Here is a 22,212-nt window from a genome sequence, read left to right as displayed (position 1 = left end):
TTTGTTGTAGTGGGTCTATACATATATATATATAAATGGGTGAGAATTTTGAACGATGTACAATTGCCAATTTTTGCACCTTATGACATTCTTTCCCCTAGAACACGCCACGATGATCTAAGAAACCAGATTTTTTCATGTCATCCCAAAAATTGGTAAATTTCCTTTCAGGAAATATATGGTTTGGTTGACTTTTGCCCGATATTTTTCATTTGACAAGGACTTAAAGCGTAAAAATACGGTAAAAACGCTATTTTCACAATAATTCTTGTTTTTCAAACTAATGATGTGCATTCTTAAGCGTACGTGGCATCTTATATCTGACCATGTTCTGGATCTGACATATCATGGGTATGAACCACAAAATTATAAGAACTTTATGAGCACGTATAAAATCACAGAGAACAATTGAAATATCAAAGTCCTAAACAGACGAACGTCCGTGGTGCTTTTATTTCTATCGCTGCTGCAAATTCTACTTTGTTGTCCCAACTGTACTGTGTACGAAAATTTGGTGTTCCACCTAATGAACATATCCTGCAAAAATTGTACGTCTGCTGGCTGTACACGGGACGTAATATTCTTTTATGCAAAATTATACTCAGTTTTCGTCACGGACGTGCTTCCGCTAATTTCTAATAAAGATCGTATCCCATTAAACGCTATTGGTGATATTGTTCTGAGTCGTAATCAACTAAGATCTAGCCACACGATAATATGTTTGTTTTGAGTTTCTGTCCATCCTTTGTCAAATAGGAACCGAAATTATATTTTTAGACGAACCTCCGCGAAAAAAAGAACGTCCGTGATGATTAAAACGTTTTCGAGTGGGACACCATCTTGCTTTGATGACGAAGGTGCATTTTACCTTTGGCTCTCTAGCCGAGGAGCTGTATGTTATTTTTGGAGCGGACTGAGGCTTGTCCGCAGTTTTTGGACCATGCAATTCACCGAAAACCAAGCAAATAATTAATATTTTCTCTGAAAATTCACCTCCTGATCCCCCTCTGAGCAATACATATGTTGTAAGGATGTCAAATTTCTTATAATTTGCATTGACATTACCTTTTCAAATTTTTGAAAGAGTTAGGAAAGCTAGGTACTCTCTGCCGATTAGTTATCCGTCCGGGAACATGACCCTATCTGTAGAACGAACGTCCGTGACAATTCCAGCGAACGTCCGTGACGTATGCAATCCCTTCGATAGGGATAACTTGTCCCGAAAGTGTCCTGTATTCTTTAAAACTTTTAGCTCCAATAGTCACAAATAAAGTTTCACAAAGTAAACAATGAGTTTAGGGTAGTAGTTTCAGAATTTTTAAGGCGTTATGTGATCATGATGAAGAAACAGTTGAAAATTTACTCACAATTTTACGCTTGTTTTCCCTCTAATCCTACAAAAAACAGCTAAACATTGAAAAAAAAGTTGTAGGAAAATGGAATTTGGCGTAATCTGCCATTTCTGTGCATTTAAATTTCTTTCTAATGAGGATCTGGAGACAATTTGTACTGTTACAGGTTCTGAAAGTTTCGCTCACGGACGTTCTGTCCGAGAAAGGAAATTGCTGATAATTACAAATATATCACTGCATATAAAGTTAATGTTAGTTGAAAATATTACCAAATCACCGAGCCGCTCATACCCAAAAGTGAATAATGTTCAGCACTCAATTTACAAATTGACAAAAGGAAAACGTTTTGGTCACGGATGTTCGTTGGTAGAATAAGTCAATGGATTACATAGTAGGAGAAAGAGGATCAATGCCACTTTTTAGTGACAGGTGCGCCAAGTGTTTATCTTTTGAGTATGGTAGCTGCCGTCTCAAACAGAACACATCCAATTTTGGCCCCCATAACGGACGTTCGCTGTAATTGTCATGATATTAAATGCCTTAATTCATTCTTATTTTTCTCTTCATGACGATTTTTCTCTCATTCCCTCAATAGCCTGGACATGCTGCGACCAAACAGAAAACAGAAACAAAACAAAACAAACCAAAACAAATCCGAAAAGTGCTACGTAATCACATGCAGGATAATGACGGAAGAAGTCTGTAATGGGCATGTGTTGAATAAAAAATGGAAAAGTTTCAAAAGAACATGGAAGCAGTTTAATACAAGTGACTGAGAAACAGAGAAGGGATCGAGCTCCAACACACAGAGAAAAGAATTGCCAGTGCACTCCCGTTGTACCAAATTCCTCTGGAGAAGTTTTTGTTTGTTTGTTTATGTTTTTTATTCATCGAAATGCCGTCACAAGCGAACAAAAATAATGCAGTATACAATTACTGTCTGATGAAAACAGACAAATCCTCCGCTTATCATCACATGGTGTTGTTTTATACTCATCAATGAAAAGCAATGTTCATTTGTAATTCTTTCCAAGATTTTTTTTCATTTTACATTTAAGAGACAGAGAGATCGTCAATTTGTTTGTGCTTTTGTGCTCACTTTGAAAACACATGTTAAAAAAAGTAATGATTAAGAACAGGTTTAAGGTTGCACTTTGATACGTTCGCTCTTCCTAAGATTCGTTACTCTGATGTCCAAAGGTTTGTTATTCCGAAAATGGAAAAAAAAAATGTGTAGTTAATTAAGGAGGTTTGTTATTAAAAATTTTCTTATTCCGAAAGTTTGTTAGTCCGAAAAATAAATATTAAGGATCATTATTTTTAGGTCCGTTCTTCTAAAATTGGAAAGGGCCTGATATTCGTTTAGGTGAAAATGGTTATTATAAGGTTTTGAAATTTGGAGGATTTTAGTTGTTAACTTGTTTCTCCACATTTGGATAAGCGAACATGATTTTTCATGTTCCAATAAAACCTTTCGATTAACCTTCGGAGATTCCTATCATTTACCGAATAAAAAAGCTTCATAATTACACGAACTCTATCAATTTTCGTATTGACAAACTGTATGAATAACGAGCCTCCGAAATGACGCGCTACAACATGTTTGTTGTAACAAACCATATTGTATAATATCGAAGTCCCAAACATCCATCCAAGTAATATGGACTTATTGTGTCTTGTTATGACGAAACTTCGCCGTATCGAACCTATTATCATTTCTGACTAATATAATAATACAAATTCTCCTCGGTAACTGTGTGTAACACAAGGAGCAAACATAGAGGGATTTCTTCCCAACGTATTCGTTTGCCCTCCCCAGCTAAACTTCGTATTTCTATAACGGAGCACATTTCTGTTGTCTTTCTATGTTAATTCTTTGTCATAATTTTAGCTGTGACCATGTTCGTTATAAGCAAATTTTGCATTGTAGACCTTAGATAACAAATTTAGGACCTGAATCTTTACTTCATGATAAATAAATTTTAATAAAAATATATTCGTTCTCAAGAATGGACTACGTCACTGAGATTACACGTACGGTTGTACGTTCATTTACGAGAGATGGAAAATTCGTTAAATTGTTTTCTTTGATTCCTCAGTATGAGAAGATAAACAAGCTTATATAATTGAGAATTGGTAATATCTGTTCAAGATTTTGCAGAGGAGTTTGTTCTCGACATGAAATTGCTGTTTGTTGTGAGTAGAATGCGTTTCCAACTCAAGAGAGCTGCATCTTGTTTGTTCCGAACGTCCGTGAGCTACATGCGAACTTCCGTGATGAAAACTATGCTATGTTCGTTGGGTTATAGAGACTGCCTAGATCAGATACATCTTAAAAAGGTATGTTATTATTTGGGAGTGGGGATTGAAGTATGAGATAGTGAAATAAGAGGTCAAAATATTGAGTTTCTGTAAAATGCGCGTAAAGTGGAGAAAGTGTTTAGCAGAAAAGCAATATTTCAACAGAAACGACGAATTTAGTTAAATCATCAGTTGTCTACCATTACGTACAGGTTAAGAGTACAAGCTTAATATTCTGCAAGCACGTACACATGTCCCTTAAGATATTTTGTTAGGATTTTGAACTGAATCAGATCTTTGCAAACTATGTTAAATGGTATTCAAGTGTATGTGCTGTATTATTCCTCACGGACGTTCGCTGCTCTGGACATGGTAAACTTCAGCGGTGAATAAAAACTTATTCCTCTGGGAAAATCCTAGTATAATTGGGTTCATATTAAAGCTTGAGTTATACTCTTTCAGGTAAGATGAATAATTTGGAGAATTTCCTACTTTTTAAATTTTGCCTTGTTTTGGCTCAATTGTACATCGTTCAAAATTCTGACCCATATATATATATATATATATATATATATATATATATATATATATAATAGCATACATACTTATGATACAGGCCGGCAGTGCACGACAAAAGTTATAGTGCACGCAAAATATAACGATTGCCAACGATAACCCACTATCGATTTGATATCGGTTTTTGCTCCCTCATTTTAATCATCGAGTACTGAATCCCGCACCTTATCGACGCGATTGCGCCACAACCGCGATATGCTTTGCTCGATATTATCGTTATTCTCAATTCTCGCTGGCTAGGCTATGCCGGCAACTTATCTGTGTGGGACTAGACTTTCAGCGGTAGATTTAAACATGGAGGCTGAAATGAACAGGTTCGCTACTTTTACAGAGACTGATCTATGTACACAGTATCTTAGATAATAAGGACACAAAGGACGCCATCAAATACGCCCTACGAATTTTGGACTCCTACTGTTCTGAAAAAGGAATCAATCCGACGGATATTGAGCAAGTCAACCCAAGATTTGTGCCGCTTTCTCCGTACATTCTACGCGGAAGTGCGCCGTGGAAATGGGCAGCGTGTGTACGGTATACGCTATTGAGCGCTCTTTGATCACGCTACGCTATGAACTTTTACTACGACATTTACAACACACTCTCGGAATCTACATGTGCAGTAATGGTGACTGCAATGATGCCTGGCACGAGCCTTGTGTTTAAATCCAGTAGATCCCTAATCCTACAAAGCATCATCTAGTACGTCCTGGTCCTGGACCCACAGTGCAGTAAGTAAGGGCGTCTAACATGTTACTGACATTAGATCCATGGTAGACCTACACTGTATTTGTTAGCTCTGTCGCTCGTAAGTGACGTAGAAATCTAGCTCTAGTAGAAAACGTTAGGCCAGGGCCCCTTGACCTAACCTATCGTAGGGCCTAGAAAACGTTAGATAACCACGTAGACCCTAGACTCTGACTATAGTTGAATTTGGATCTTCAGGATTTTGTCTACACAGGTTCAAAGAAACTGGTATTATTGCTTGTCTAGACACGTGTAGAGTCTTAAATGATCTAGGCTTTCGTATTTGTTCAATTTATCTCGCCTGGGTATGTATGCTATTTTATATAACACATAGTGCATGACATCTTATTGCACTATAACAAGTACCAAGCACCTCCAAATTCTGAATTTGTCGGTGCTTATATTGTTATAGTGCATTCAGCCTCATGCACTATATATATAATATGAAGCGTTTGTTTGCAAAAACCGATAAGTCCATATTTGCCAAATGGGGATATTTGCGATTAAAGGTCAAGAAAAATAAAGAGAATAATAAGACAATTTTTGCTTCTTTTGACCATAACTTCAAAAATGTGCCTTATGTAGTAACCAATATATCATTTAAAAGGTATTATTTTGCACTTTATGACAGAAACCGTACTTAAAAATCTTAAAAAATGGACTTATCGGTTTTTGCAAACAAACTCCTCATATATTTGTTGCGTAAATAGCACATTGATATACACACACACTTTTAGAATGAAATATAATTCGACCTTCCATCCCAAAACCAGAAAAATGTCGCATGCACTGAGTTTGAGAGAGGACACAAAATAGGTGAAACCGGTCAACCTAAAGTCAATCTTGAGTTTTTTTTTCATGTTTTTTGAAAGAGCAGTTCTTGTTTTACATGTAATAGTTTAAAGGTTGCGATATCAAATCAAACCATTTTTTGGTCATTTTGTAGAATATAATTATGAGTAGGTGTGTCTTAGTGTCCCCTTTTCATTTCTTATGCTTAGGCTATACTGATTTTTAAAGATGGGCCTATAGAAGGGCCTAGAGTCATGGATAGAATTTGCTAGTAGAGCATGATCTATTTCAGTTTAGTCGAATAATCCCTCGTTATTATTGTTGCTACGAAGTTTTGCACCCTGTTTCTTTTCCCCCCATACATAGCACAGGGCACACCATGGTAGAAAGATTAAGCACTTGTATAGACCCTATATTTCAGAACATATTTTCTCAATACACATGTTTCTACTACAGAGTGTATGTTTTCGTTCCAATATTTGGATAGTTTAGCAAAGTCCTTTAGAATTCAGTTGTAAGCCGTTTCAAGCTTATAAGCCCAGGGGGAGCGGGTGGGATGGGGGGGGGGGGGGGAATACATTGCGCCCCCACCATATTTTCATCTGCCACTCCTACGCCCGTTACCCAAATTTCAACAAAATTACTGCTGACTTTTCCTACAATTTTTTAGCAAATATTAATTTTCATATAAAGTTGCACTATGTCCAATGCACTATGTCCGATGTGGTTGCCATGGCAACCGTAAACTGAGAACCATGTCCGTCAGAATTTGCAGGTTTTTCTGTTCAACTTTCAGTTAACGATAATTATAATGGGGGAAAGGGGGATTTTCTTGGCTGCAACTCGCTGAATGGCCACTGTCTACATTGTACTTCATGACGGACTTTCTCCTTCCTAATTTCTCTCCACTGCAAGACGCTTAGCGCTTCGAATCTTTGTAAAAAGTGCTTTATAAATTACGTCTATAATCATTGTTATTATTATGAATCACCCTGAAATGGTCTTCTTATCAATTCCTTTATTTTCTATATGATAAGCGTAAAACAATAGATAAATAATAAATACATGATAATAAAGATATTAAAATACAACATTTTCCAAAGACTACCTTTTATTTTTTGTCCTTTTGCCACCTGTTTTGACTGTAGTATCGTTTGTTTATTATTATCAATCTATATATAAACTCCAAATTTTCATGATTTTTGAGATGTCTCCCCTTTGTCTAGGCCTGATAAACCCCTCGCGGATCACCTTGGCGATGTTGGATTGTACCATCGCAGTTAATGATTATTAATTTGCTAACTTAACTTGTGCGCACATTTACTGGGATGGAAAGAATGGAAAAGAAACTGGACCCTGACTTAACCAAACAAACGACATTTAAGCAATGGTGTGTTGAGATAACTGTACTTTCCTCGAGACATCGCATTTTTTATTGAATAATCACGAAGTGCAAAACATTCTTATTCATTGTTTAATTTGCACAGAGCAAAACAAATGAACAGGACAGCAGATGAAACCTCTTTGACCAATTATTGAAAAAATCGTTCCGTGGACTATTCAATATGAGCAGGGAATTTAGTGAGTGTTGTCAAAGATTATGGAGCATAGAACTAGCAGGGAATCAGAAGATGGCATCTTCATTGAATGAGTTGTATACCTTGTTGTTCAAAATATCACATACAATTTTAGTTTTACGTTTGAATGTAATTACTTTATATTACAACTGAGACAATTCTCAATTTTCCGGACATTAGACATATGAGACTTCTCGATGCCTCGCTCCATATAGCAGGTTCTCACAGAGTCCTTCTTAATGTGAAATGAGATTTTTTTTTTTTTTTTTTGGGGGGGGGGAGGGGGATGGGGGGTTTCTTCTACCATTAGACATATTCTTTTTTAGTTATATCGCACTTTAACAGCTGATATTAAAAGGATACAGATGTTCGATTGAAAGTGTTTTTGTTGCGAAAAGGAGGGACACGTGGTTTGAAAATGAGTATGCCTACTTCTTATTTTTTGTTCTCTGATATTCAAAAATTATTTGATCACGGTCATTTTGCCTTTGATCTCCCTCCCACCGCATGCATTCCGCAAGATACATGAGGTAATACGATGGTAGTACTATATACACAGACACAGACACGGACACCGACACAGACACAGACAAAGACACACACACACACATATATATATATATAATATATATATATATATATATATATATATATATATACAGAGAGACAGGATGAGAGAGAGAGCAAGAGAGAGAGACCTATTTATACGCTTTTGTACATTATCATGTAAAGAGAAAAAGAGTGTAAGATTATACCTAAAACGAGAGTATACATCTTTGATCACTAATACCGTACTTCGAAGGTGAAAGTATATTACAATTAGACTACATTGTTTAGGGTACAACATCCTTTACTTCTGATCCTTTACTTCAGAGGGGACACATACTCACTGTCAAACACAGCAATGTTTCCGTCTCCTCCACAGCTCTGGTACTCATCACCTGAGCATTGAAATTGACATTCTGAATCCGACTTCCTCCCATCGACTCCACTGTAGTCAACACCTGCCTGTCCACAGTAACACTCCCTGCCGAATGCAACTCCAGCATAAGCGTATTCAGCGTCGGTGACAGCCCGACACATCGCCATGCAGATCTCGATGGTCATGTCGGAAGTGGCACACGGATTAGTGGAGGTCGCACCTGGACAGGGGTTGCCAGGGAGAACGCGAATTCCAAGGTTCCTACCAGCATAACATCCTTTGTAGTTACTCCCTAATTGTTTTTAGGGCAGTGTCAGTCCGGACATCGAGAGAAATTGACAAGAAAGAAAATCTTAAGGAAGAATTCCACTGAAAGTTATCCCCCACACACTAATGACAAGATTGCTACGCAGAAAAATATGTAAGTATACATTCCAAAGGAGTTTTTATGGTTATTGTTTATAGAAAGTTCATTGGCATTCATTTGTCAGATCAGGCATAATACCAAACATTAGCCCCTCAATACATATTATCAATACGCCAATTGAGTTTTTTCAGGTAATGACAAAGTGCTAGAACAAGTCCGCTATTGCCAAATGGATTACATAGCTAATTACATAGCTTTTTGATTTTTTTTTAAACTGATCAAATAATGTTATGCTGTAATGCATACTTTGCGTTTTGTTTACTTTACATTGGATGTCGGACGGAAAATGAAAGAAATTAAAATAAAATAAACTGAAGTAGCTTAAAATACTAAGAATGGAATCAGCCATACATGACATTAAATTCGACAAGATCAGTAACCATGAACAAGAAGTTATACTATGTAACAATATCGGAAAATATTGAAATATTGAATATTGAATTACCTGAAGAAGAAAAAAAAAACCGAATTCATGCAAACAGAAAAGCAGCAGTAAGCGACCCAATACTAAACATAAAACTCGCACATGAAACAGTGAAATAAAAAACTAGGACACTCAATATGAAGTACCATAATAACAATAAGTATTCATTACTGTCGTTACCAAGGCAAACTGCTGCTCCAGCATTCCCAGTTGAACATGTAGATGTCTCGATGCTGCATTGGTTTATATCAGTCTCGTCTTTAATGAAAAAAACATAAATATCGAGAGGAGAAAATCATTAAATTTGTGTGTGAGCTAGTGTAAGTTCGAGCACGGCAACAGAGCGAATTATTTCAGAAGAAAACGAAAGGATTTTCAAATTTTGTTGCAAATTTGTGTACCAAAACACAGCAAGAGTTCGATCGTCTATCATATCTCTGCAGTGAATCAGTTCGAAACATGTAGACGTTTAGACTTTTATATGTTTCTATCACTGTGAATTCTTTTGAGATGGAACATCTCAGGACACTCTGATAGGGATATATTAAACTGCACTTCAGGGTTTGTTAACAAATTCTGGTAGCCAAAACGTCAGAGTATACTATAGTTATAGTTAGAGGTTCTACAGTGTATTATCTACAATGATATGAAGTCCCTATAAATTGCTCCAGGTACGAAAATCAAGGACAGTCAAGGAAAATCAAGAAACTTGATCTTTGTTATGAAAGACATTTAGTAATGCACTTGAGTCCAATAATTGCAACAAAAGTAGGGTCGGCGAAACCTGCAGGGCTGCCCTCCCCCCCCCCCCCCCTCACTGTTTGCATAATAAATAGGAATATCTAGGGTCTAAGAACTTGCCCCCCCCCCTTCTTTTTAACCTGATATTGAACATTTTTGCTGAAGGCTTTTTTATGTTTGTTGTGCTTAATTGTATATAGGATTTGAAACCCGGAAGTGGTAACAGAAATGTAAGGTGTGCCTCCCCCCAACAAACAAACGAACAAACAACAACAACAAACAAACAAACAAAAACAAAAAAACAAAAACAAAATCAAGCAAACACGCAAAATATCAAAACCATGCCCACAGCGCAAGAAAATAACTGGCGAACATAGTCATCGTTTCGATTATCGTGAAAACTACATCTTACCGCCATTACATCCCAGGCCCGAAACGGGTGGAAATGTGCCATTGAATGGAAAAGGAGATTCTTGGATGGCTCTGTTTGCTCCAGCGAAGCCCAATTCTCCACAAATGACGATGACATCAAAGATCGATAGGCTGCCTCCACACACGGTTTCCCATCCTCCTTCGCCTCGTCTGTACTCCACCGTGCCCTCCATGTCACTTGTGAGCCTTAAGTCTACAAGGGATTGAATCATAGAACAGTTGTCATGCTCTACCTGGATTATTTCACTATTCATGGAATTTTCCTGACAGTAAAAGGCCTTAGGCTAGCTGAACAGTTTCCTGAATACTGCCCTGCCAACGTATTCATCACATACACCTATGCATTAGCAATAATTGTAATTATAACCTATATAGTCCAGTATCATTTCGCAAGTCGCGTGAGTAAGTTGGAAAGTTTAGTTCAGTTCATTTCAGTTCAGTTCAGTTCGATTTTATTTCTGCATTTTTTCAAGTCATGTCTGCAAGACTGCAGGATTGTTGTTGGGGTTTCTTCTAAACGTTTTTAGTCCATAACCTTCAACATGGCCACAGTTGTTGATAAATCGGTCACCCCCAGAATGGCTAGCCCATTATCCATTTTCTCTCTTCTATTATTCATGACAAGGTTTGTCGGTGCCAGCTATGTGATTTGATTTGATTTATTGATTCCTGTATAATCATTGTACATGAACATACATGTACACGTATACATTCTTGGAGCCTTGCATAAACAAAATCATCAGTTGTTAACAAAATATTTATTTTCTTCACTGCCTTTACACAATGTACAGCAGAAAAGTATCAGTAATACAAGCGTACAACGAAAAATACAGTAGGGCTACAGCATAAGCGTGGCTTGATCTGCGTGCAGCCCTCGTACATAATACACATACAAAAGGAGGAAGGGATGACATGAGTAGAAATAGGATAGTTGAAAGGAGAAAGGGGAAGGAGAGGTATGTCTGCTTTCACTTAAAACGCTTACACAAAGTTAGTTCACCTGAATTACTGATCAGTAAGGCATGACAAAATAGCATGAGAGCAACTCACCGGTGATATCATTCACAGCGTTAACAGTGACGTGTGAGAATTGCAGACTGAAGAGTGCAAATGTCAGAAGTCGAATCATTATTGGTAGCCTTTTTTCCAAGGACGAAAGCTCTACTCTGAACCGATAGATGTGACTCAAACAGATTGCGTCCATACTCCGATTAAGACACTTTGCAGGTGCAAATATCAAAACTTCCGCATTGATATATGTGGATTTGCATCGCGTCAGCCACTCATGTTCTACTGTTCTGTACAGTCTGTACTGCAATTCACATTGCACACAATTAATATAATATGACGATGTTCACGTGGGTAATCAAGCGTGCTCATGTGACAAGTGGGTGCGCTTTTTCCTCCCAGAGCTGTGCGCATAATAAATGTGACCGTGCACCACAAAACGAACAAAAAGTCCCATACAGTGATTTTGTGTGTGGACTGAAAATATGTGGAATGGATCAACCTTACCAATCTTGAGTTTTTCATATTTTCTGAAAGAGCAAGTCCTTTTCTATATCATATTACAGTTTGGGATCATAGAACAAACAGGATCATAAAACAAACAGGAACTTGTGTTTTCAGCAGTTTTTCTCGAACACTTTTTGGTAGAATATAATAGTGTGATTCGTTGTTTCTCATAGAACCCTCTTCCCATTTCTGAAAAACCCTGTCCATACACTTCACTTTCAACTCCAATAACTTTAGAGAGAATAATGCTACTGCATTGAAAGTTGATATTAGTCATGTACACAATGTGGTAATGGAGCATGGGTAATTTCAGCTTAATTTAATAATCTCTTCATTGTAATTGCTCCGGCGGTCAACATCCTGTTTTTTGTTCAATTCGTCCCACAGATAGCGTAGCTTGGTAAAGAATAGCGCTTGAATACATTCTGCACTTCAGAGCCTGTTTTCTCAGTTTACACTTTCCAGAGTGTGTCCTTTCTTTCCAATATTTAGATAGGTTAGGAGAGTCCGTTTGATTTGAGTTATACATCATTTTAAAGCTCAGAATCTTTTAGAATCTACTCTTAACTCAAAATCCATGTCTGGCGACTTTTTGTTTCATGCAGGGTCACATATGCAGCACTCCCGCAAAAATAAACAAACATGATTCCTTGATATTGATTTCGGCATGGCACTGTCATATTTTCTTTTTGGTCCTGACTTTATATTAGGGAATCGCTTAGAATATTCCCATTATGCTTACAAAGCCTAATTTAGTAAGACTTATATATTCGCTTTGTGTTGAAGTTGTTTTGCGTTAAGGCTGCAGCATAATATGTGACGATTCAAATCATGTCCCTATATTATAACGAATAGGACTTGATTATCTGCTTTTAGCAGATGGTTGATAATGAAGAACACAAGTTATACTGAGAAACTATAAAAGAAACCCACAATAGTTCATAATTTCATGATGTCAAGTAGAAAGTGGTGATAAACCAGGGGCGGATCCAGGAATTCCGTAAAGAGGGGGGCCTTTAAAAAATACAGGGAGGGGACGCACCCCACCAACATTTTTTTTTCTTTTCTTTTTACAAAAAAAAAGAATATATATATATATATATATATATATATATATATATACATAGACATATATATATAAATATATCCAGGCGGGGGCGCACCCGGCTCCCCCTCCCCCTACTCTCCATATATATATATATATATATATATATATATATATATATATATATATTATATATATATATATGGAGAGGGGGGTGCGCCCCCGCCTGGATCCTCCAATGGCAACAATATACCTATTCAAAATGATATGGGGGGAAGAGCATTTACCATATATAGGAACCCTATCAAAGCAGAACAGGGATGGGACTGTCTCTTAACAAATCTCCCTACTTCCTTCCCGTCCGTCACCTGTTGTATACGATTTACTCAAAATATTGCTATAATTACATCAGACCGTGCATCACGCATCACAAAAAAAAAAAAAAAATCGCACGACCTTAAAATCAAAAAGCAGGACTCAAAACAGATGGAAAGGAAAAACCTAGTCATTTTCTGATTTTGATATTTTTGAAGACCCCTCCTTCAATACATTTATTAAATGTGGGATAATACAATGAACGGGAAATCATTTTCCTGAAGTTTTGTTTTTGATCCTTGTTGTATTCTTTTTTCTAGAGTACTTTGATTCGGTCAGACGTAGACTTTCTTAGATGCTCACTTGCAAGTTCCTCTAATAAGCTGAGAATTATTACATGTTCTTCTCTTTGAGTAGAACGCATCTAAAAGAGGCATGGCCGTGCTAGGGTTCACTTTACGTTGAATCAAATAAATAAACGAATTGATGACAAATTCACACACACATACACACATACACTGTACAAGTCAAAATACACACTGTATACCTTACGTCTACAAATCATTGTTTATATTAAGAATAATGAAATACATCAAGTTAAGAAATGGATTCCTTTTTTTGACAATCAGAAGTCTAACAGTAGAAAACACGCTACGACGTATTTTGATCACTAAAAGTGTTATGTTTTAGGCAAGTGTGCGTGTGTGTTCATGTGTGTCCTAATTGCTGCGAGACTTGGGTAAATATGGCGTAATGTACAGTGTGTTTAATAAAAAATACAATCTTATTTTCGCATTGATATCTTCAAATATGATTAGACTATCTGAATGTACTTTAGGATCTTAAGATATGATACCTTAGCTCCATTTTGCAGAAAATATCATTCAATTTTGGTAAAGGGGTCACAGAGAAATGTGAACCACTCCAAGGCCGGTGATTTTTCCAATTGATAGCATTTGGATGCTTTGGGAACTACAGAAATTATGTGAACACAATGGACAGAACTTTGATGGAAGGGATTCCTAGTATGCTCTACAAAACGCCTATTTGACCACCGAAGCCAATCGGATGAGGTTTTCAATAAGACGTGGTCAATAAGTTATAGCTTCAGACCCTGATATTGTATTCGGATTGATTTATGTATTCTTTCGGTTATCGTATGGGAGGTTCCCGGTGTTTGTTTTTGTTTTTGTTTTTGTTTTTGTTTTGTTTTTTTTTTTGGGGGGGGGGCATAGAGTATAGTAGAAAACACTCAAAGCTATTGGTCATCCTTTTGTTATGCTATGTTGGACATAAATTAATATACTGTATATTTTGATAATTGAAATCTATTACATGAACTGTATAATAGAGGTCAAAAGTACCATATTCATGCATTTTGTTCCTATCAAAAATCTGTATGACGTGCATGTCAAACTCTATCATGTCCACCGTTGCATCTACATTTCCCGGTACAGTTCATTGTCGCACATAACCGTGCCATTGTTGTCGCGTCGCTCGTTCGGCATGGCATACAGTTCGTGTATGGCTTGTACAGTGTCTTGCGGCGCCACAGGCTTTTTCCATCCGTGAGACGTGTTGCGATTTTTCTGCGATTTGTTCGGCATTGAGTACAAGGCATGTATGTCATCGGCTTCAATGGATTCACTGCCTACAGGCTCGGGGTGCTGTTTGTTTACCACGGCGTACATCCCAGCGAAACATGCTCCACCTCACTCACGCGACCTGCTGTATTCTTTCTGTTAGTTTTGTCTGGCATAGCGTACAAGGGGAGGGCGTTGCATTTCTGATTGAATCCATGTATTTTGGACTCGTGCAAGGTGTTATCATAAGCAGCAGTTAAACTTTTGTCCGTAATGTCGATTCGTGTAGCGTAGCTATGTGTAGATTTAGGATTTGCGCTCATATCTTCGTACATGGTGTCTCCATCACAATCTGCGGGTGATGAATGTGGCTGGTTTCGCTGAGGTGGCTTTGGTTTCCTACAAAATGTGTATGGAATAAAATGTGACTGAAAATATTCACAAATAAACTCCAACAAATGAACATCATATTTTTTTTCTTTGTAATCATAATAGATGTTATACTCGCATTAACTTATGCCAAATGATATTGTATCTTCTTGCCAATCTGTTTACTTGAAAGCGTTGACAATTCCTATTAAACGATATCGCATCCTTACCAAAATATGTACACAGTTATAACCATCTAGCCCTACAAACAACCAAAAGGATCGATTTCCACTAGCTGAAAAACGCGTTTTGGTTCAGCTAGGGTACATTAATGTCGGTGTTTCCTGACAGTTACTCTTTCTTTAGCTGAATTTGGAGGTTGTAAGGGGAAAAAACCCCTGAAACGAAACAAAACAAAATAATCCTAAAGCGTCATAAGACCTTAAACTATTTTCTTGTAGAGAAATTCTTTCCATTTAAAAAAAAAAAAACTTAATTTTCCACGTGAGGTTTTGAAAATGAACACCTGTGAGTGTCATGATCATGATCCCTTTTCCCAAATCCAAATGCAAATTAAAAGCAACGTAATGCATCTACCAACTTAGGCACCAACATTAACACCGATATCTAACTTTGTTTTTCCCTCTGTGAAATACATGCTACGCTAAAATACTAGAAGACGACAATGGGCCATGTACAAGAACAATGAGACAACAACATTCATGTAATGAACATTAATTACCTGAACTTTGCCACAATGATGACAATGATAAGGACAAGGACTAGTGCTGCTCCGGCCCCTCCTCCTGCTCCTGCGTACAGAACTGTTCCAAAAGATATTGTAATAGCGTCAAGATATTAGTATTCATTATTCAAAATAAATGTAATCAATTTGTGGCCATGTTCAGAATTGCGATGGAACACTTCCAGCTTTAAGGATTAGAATTAACCATTGGATTCTTTTAAAACAAACAATCATAGACATTATTACTTTGGTTCCAGGTTATAGAAATGTAATAACAAAATAAATAATAACACTTATCTAAACGGCTGTTGTCACTTTAATCTCTTCCATACTAAATTCTGATAACCCTAGACACTTTATACACATGACATCTGGTAAAATCGGCAGTAAACGGATTAAGCACAACAAAAAATGGAATTTCGGAAATCGTGATTTTCAGTATACTGTATACTCCTTCAAAACATACTATATGCAGCGCGTTCAGTAAATAAAGGCAAGCTAAAAGGAATATTAAAATGCCAGCCATGGTCTTACCAATGGAAGATGAATCAGAAGGAGAGGAGATCAATTTAGTTATTGAAGATGAAGAAGATGTCATCAAAGTAGACGTAATTGGACCCTTGCTGGTGGTCGTGTCGCTTGGCACGGTAGTCATGTCGCTTGGCACGGTGGTTGTGTCACTTTGCACGGCCGTTGTGTTGCTTGGAAAGGAAACTGTCATGGTTTTAACACAAAGAAGTAAGCTTATCTTTCATTTTTTTAAGGAAACAGTTAAGACAGTGACATCTGCTTTTAAAGATTGAAGAGAACAAAATGAGAACATGGCAAAACAAAATCAACAAACCAACCTTTCAGAAAAGCATGACCAAAGACACACAAACATTAATCAAAGTATTATAACGATACAGAAGTAAACAATATTATAATTTTGGCATACATATTAACAACTTTCAGACGTAATGGATCACTAAGACGATAATTTAGCGGTTTTCATTCGTCAGTGACACTTTATTTATCCAGTTATTTTTTTAATCTGTGACAAAGCATCAGAGGGGACACAAACTCACTGTCAAACACAGCAATGTTTCCTTGTCCTCCACAGCTCTGGTACTCATCACCTGAGCATTTAAATTGACATTCTGAATCCGACTTCCTCCCATCGACTCCACTGTAGTTAACACCTGCCTGTCCACAGTAACACTCGCTGCCGAATTCAACTCCAGCATAAGCGTATTCAGTGTCGCTGACAGCCCGACACATCGCAATGCAGATCTCGATGGTCATGTTGGAAATGCTACACGGATTAGTGGAGGTCCCATCTGGACAGGGGTTGCCAGGGAGCACGCGGTTTCCAGTGTTACTACCAGCATAACATCCCTTGTAGTTACTCCCTTGGTTTTAGTGCAGTGTCAGTTCGGACGTTGAGAGAAATTGATAAGAAAGATTTGAGGTAGAATTCCACTGAAAGCTATTCCTGCAATTCCTCATGGCAAGATTTCTACGTGAAAATTATTATGACAATACGCGTTCTAAAGGAGTGTTAAGTAATTACAGAAAGTTCAATTGCGCCCATTGGTGAGATCACCATGCCTATTATTATATCCATGCCGAACATTAACTCCTCAGTATACGCCTATTGGCAAATTGCTAGACCAGGTCCTCTATTGCTAAATGGATTGCAAAGCTAAATATGGGATAACTAAAAGCATTCAACTATAGCATATAATTTCAAACAAATGAAAACTGGCGGGGAGATAAGATTAAAATCATAATTAGCCATATGTAAAATAAAATTTGACAAGATAAATAACCATAGACAAGAAAAAATATAACTTAACTATTATTTGATGAAACATATTGACGTGTGCAAGTTCCGAAAGAAAAACAAATCATACGAAATCATGCAAACATCCAAGCAGCAGTAACGACCCAATACTAAACACACACAAAAAAGGCACGTCACTCGGTGAAACATAAAAAAAGAGATGCTCACTATAAATTACCATAATAACAATTAGTATTCATTACTGTCGTTACCATAGCAAACTGCCGCTCCAGCTTTCCCAGTTGAGCATGATGTGGTGATGCTGCATTTGTTTATATCAGTCTCGTCTTTAATGCAGAAAATAAACGAACAAGAAATAAATGGAGAAAATAAGACAAGCAATATTTTGGTGTGAGCCAGTGCCAGTTCTAGCACAGCAAAAGAGATAACGATTACAGAAGCAAAGTAAGGGTAAATATTCAAACTGTTTCGCACTTTTGTACCAAAACACAGCAAAAGTTTGAATGTCTATTTCATTTCCTTGCAGTGAATCAGTTTAAAACATGTAGACTTAGAAGATTAGACTTTTTTTTTTTCTGTCACTGTGAATAGTAGTCTGAAGGGGTGGTCAAGTATTCGTCGAGATGTGTACTGTACTGTGACTGAGCTTTTAATGTTTAAGAAACCACTTATGAAATGTTACAGAGCATACGATTCTATTAAAGAGAAAATCGGTTTTCAGATGGCTGCCACGTCCAAAAATAAATTAAAACAAAACTATCCTAATAAAGGGTGGGTTCCACCTTTTCTGAGGGTCCCTTTGTTTTGGATACCTCAGCCATTAAAAAAAAAAAATCATCTAATGAACTTTGAATCCCTCTCAGAATAAAATGCTCTTTCATGTTTACATAAGGTTTCTCATTATCTAACAAACAAAAAATCGAAACCTGAAGCCTCATCTCAACCGAAACTATACAATCCCTTTAAGCCTAAAAACAAACAAACAAACAAACGGGGGGGGGGGGCATATTGTGCCCACCCCCCCCCCCCCCAAGTGCCAAATGAAACAAAAAATTATTTCCATTTGCCACTCTTTCGCCCTTAATCTAATTTCAACCACATTTCGTGACTATTCCGAAAATCTTATTGCGAATATTGTAATATAGAATTTAGCTTTATTTAATATTGCTGGTTGTCATGGTAACCATAAACTGACAACCATGTTAGACTTTGCATCTTTTTTTCTGTTCCAATTTCATTTAACAGTATAACAGTGTATGAATTGGGTGTTTCTTGGCTGAAATTTGTTGAAGAAGCAAATTGTGAAGTAATTATGCTTACTGGAAATTATTTTTTTCTTATTATATACTTTCGTGTTTTTTGTGACAAAGGCACAAAACAATAGATATAATAGAAAAATTGAAAACAATAGCGTTTTCTAATAATATTGCCCTTCAAATACATTTTGTGTCATTTTGATTCCTTCATCAAAGTTATACCTGTCTTATCTTTATTTCATCATATCGTCAATCTGCAAACTTAAAATTCCACTAATGTGCTAATGATAAAATGTGATAACTATACATGTACCCATCCCAAACATTTCATCACAGGTCTCATATTGTGTTTCTTTACGTTGTTACAAAAATGGTGACCTTGAAAAATTTCAACCATAACAAATATAATGGGGATTAAGATACAATATAGAAAAATCATGTTTTTAGCCTATTTCCTGTCTATTATGTATTTTGCTAAATAGCGCCATCCATGGGTAACCTTCAGAAAATTAAATGTACGGTCATGTAGAGTATGAGTTAGTCTACCTATTTGCCAATACGATGATACATCAATTAATTAAAAAAACATACTTGGGGGCATGTAATCCCCCCCCCCCTCCCGACAAGTCCTGCAAAGAGTCAAATAATTGGGCTTAATAGCAAGGGTAATGGCAGGGTGAAGAAAAATCCCATGTACATTCTAATATCCTTCGATATTAAGATTAATCTGCACACCAAGATTTGATGATAGGTATTATAGTATAGGTGGTTATAGGTCCTGTATCTACATTAATATGACGTTCCTAAATTGCCCATGTACAGAACATTGAGACAAAAAAAATATTTGATCGTTGTTATTAAAAAACAAAAACACCCTTTACCTGGAAATGCAAATAATGGTTGAACAAACACATCATCTCGATGTATCTTAAAGACTGCATCCTACCTCCAGTACATCCTAGGCCCGAAACGGGTGGAAATGTGCCATTGATTGGAAAAGGAGAATCTTTGATGGCTCTGTTTGCTCCAGTGAAGCCCAACTCTCTACAAATGACGATGACGTCGTGGATGGATATGCTGCCTCCACACACAGTTTCCCACCCTCCTTCGCCTCGTCTGTACTCCACCGTGCCCTCGATGTCACCTGTGAGCCTCAAATCTACAAGGGATTGAATCGTTATAGAACAGTCGGCTGGCTCTACCGTGATGTTTTTGCTATTTATGGAAGTTTTCCTAACACTAACAGGCATAGCTAAACAGTTTCCCGAATACTGCCCTGTCAACATAGTTGTCAGATACATACGCAATAACGTACTCTCCTATCATTTAGCAAGTCGTGGAAGTAAGTTGGAAAGTATTCTCAAAGGTGTCTTGAATTATTGATCAACACCCAGCTCTTCCCAGTCCAACCTAACGGGATTTAAGGTTAGTGGGTGTGTATAGTGGCCAAAGTGACCCTACGATTGGAGGAAACACTTATTAAATAAGATTTTTTTAATCTTTTTTTTTCTTTCCAGCATTGTCACAGTTACTACTATTCGTGGTATTATCAGTACTTTATCTATCCCGATCGCATAGATTACTGTCCCTAGCAATACGTGGCGTATATCAGCAATCACTTATACCATCAGCATTAAAACAAGGAAAAGTAGAAATTACGCAGTGCGTAATATATGTCCCCGCCGGAAGTAGCATTTTGTAGCAAAATGTACAATATAGGTCAAAAATCAAGGTCAAAGAAGTCAAAGGTCAAAATTCTGTGTAGAAGTTTTGAAGCGCTCACCTAGTGCCATCACATAAAGCAAACGGAATCGAATTGGGTTAGAAATGGCAAAGGTAGCATTTTGTAGCAAAATGTACAAGAAAATGTAGGTCAAAAATTAAGGTCAAAGGTCAAAATTCTGTGTAGAAGTTTTGAAGCCCTCACCTAGTGCCATCACATAAAGCAAACAGAATCGAAATCGAGTAAGAAATGGCGAAGGAGTAGCATTTTGTAGCAAAATGTACAATAGAGGTCAAAAATCAAGGTCACAGGTCAAAGAAGTCAAAGGTCAAAATTCTGTGAAGAAGTTTTGAAGCCCTCTCCTAGTGCCATCACATAAAGCAAACAGTATCGAAATCGGGTTAGAAATGGCTAAGAAGTAGCATTTTGTAGCCAATGTACAATATGGGTGAAAAATCAAGGTCAAAGGTCAAAGAAGTCAAAAGTCAAAATTCTGTGTAGAAGTTTTGAAGCCTTCTCCTAGTGCCATCACATAAAGCAAACGGAATTGAAATCGGGTAAGAAATGGCGAAGGAGTAGCATTTTGTAGCAAAATGTACAATATAGGTCAAAAATCAAGGTCAAAGGTCAAAGAAGTCAAAGGTCAAAATTCTGTGTAGAAGTTTTGAAGCCCTCACCTAGTGCCATCACATAAAGCAAACGGAATCGAAATCGGGTTAGAAATGGCGAAGGAGTAGCATTTTGTAGCAAAATGTACAATATAGGTCAAAGGTCAAGGTCAAAGGTCACGACTGAAATTCTGTGTAGAAGTTTCAAAGCTCCCATGTAGTGCTATCATATAAAGCAAACAGAATCAAAATTGCCTCATAAATGACAGAGAAGTAGCAAATTGAAGATTTTGATCACACACGGACGCACACACGGACGGACACACGGACGGACGGACGGACGGACACACGGACACACGGACACACACACGTACGGAGCCCGTTTCATAGTCCCCTGCTCGAACTCGTTCGGCGGGGACAAAAAAACGTACTGCCACGGTTGGTTTAAAGATGCTATTTATAATAAATAGATACTTTATATTTACATGAACATAACCAACATACTTAAGATATAAGGGAAAGGGAGATTTGCTAGTTTTGTTTGTTTGTTTGTTTGTTTTTGTTTTGTTTTGTTTTTTGATAGGGGAGAGTGTAATCATAAAGGTTTACTGGTTTGTTTTCTTCCTTTTTTAACACCACTCCCCTGCACAGCTGCGTGCATTACCAGCCCTCTGAAGCACATTCTCAATCACCCCCTGTTCCATTTCCCTAGTTCAGCGTGTAGGCATTCTCTCATTCTCTTATTCTCTTTCTCTTTTTTTTCTTTTCCTTTCTCTCTCCCCATTCTTTCCGTCTTTTTTGTCAAGTCGTGTCATGTCTTTTGTATTTCTCCTCTCTTGTTCCGTTCTGTCGTAAATTGTAACTGTGATAAGTATTTGTAAATAAGTAATTCATAAGTTTGTTCATTTTTTGAGTGGTTCACAACATACAAGCTTGCTTTTTAGTGGACCTCTCAGTTCTTTCTTTTTCCTCAACTGAA

At 37.2% G+C, this 22,212-nt stretch overlaps 1 protein-coding gene across 1 annotated transcript; it reads right to left on the bottom strand.

The window, feature by feature from the left end:
* Window positions 1–8,206: 8,206 nt before the first annotated feature.
* LOC139733872 (uncharacterized) lies at window positions 8,207–17,144 on the bottom strand. Its single transcript, XM_071644673.1, has 4 exons — window positions 16,928–17,144; window positions 16,395–16,574; window positions 10,269–10,481; window positions 8,207–8,484 (listed from the first exon to the last, which is right to left on the bottom strand). The coding sequence occupies exons 1-4, from the start codon at window positions 17,142–17,144 to the stop codon at window positions 8,207–8,209; spliced, it is 888 nt and encodes a 295-aa protein (XP_071500774.1).
* Window positions 17,145–22,212: the final 5,068 nt, after the last annotated feature.

This window comes from Diadema antillarum, unplaced genomic scaffold, assembly GCF_040938485.1.
Source record: "Diadema antillarum isolate AM-2024a unplaced genomic scaffold, OU_Dant_1.0 seq00000501_RagTag, whole genome shotgun sequence".
In the NCBI taxonomy this organism is placed as follows: domain Eukaryota; kingdom Metazoa; phylum Echinodermata; class Echinoidea; order Diadematoida; family Diadematidae; genus Diadema; species Diadema antillarum.
The sequence above is the reverse complement of the archived record's forward strand: the minus strand, read 5'-3'. Positions and strand labels throughout refer to the sequence as shown.

Excerpts from the sequence above, each read along its gene's own strand:
- LOC139733872 (XM_071644673.1), bottom strand. The coding sequence starts at position 17,144 with ATGACCATCGAGATCTGCATTGCGATGTGTCGGGCTGTCAGCGACACT. Across the intron at positions 10,482-16,394 it reads TTCTGATTCATCTTCCATTG|ACTTAAGGCTCACAAGTGAC; the intron begins GTAAGACCATGG and ends AATCCCTTGTAG. Across the intron at positions 8,485-10,268 it reads GGGCCTGGGATGTAATGGCG|GTGCGACCTCCACTAATCCG; the intron begins GTAAGATGTAGT and ends ACCCCTGTCCAG.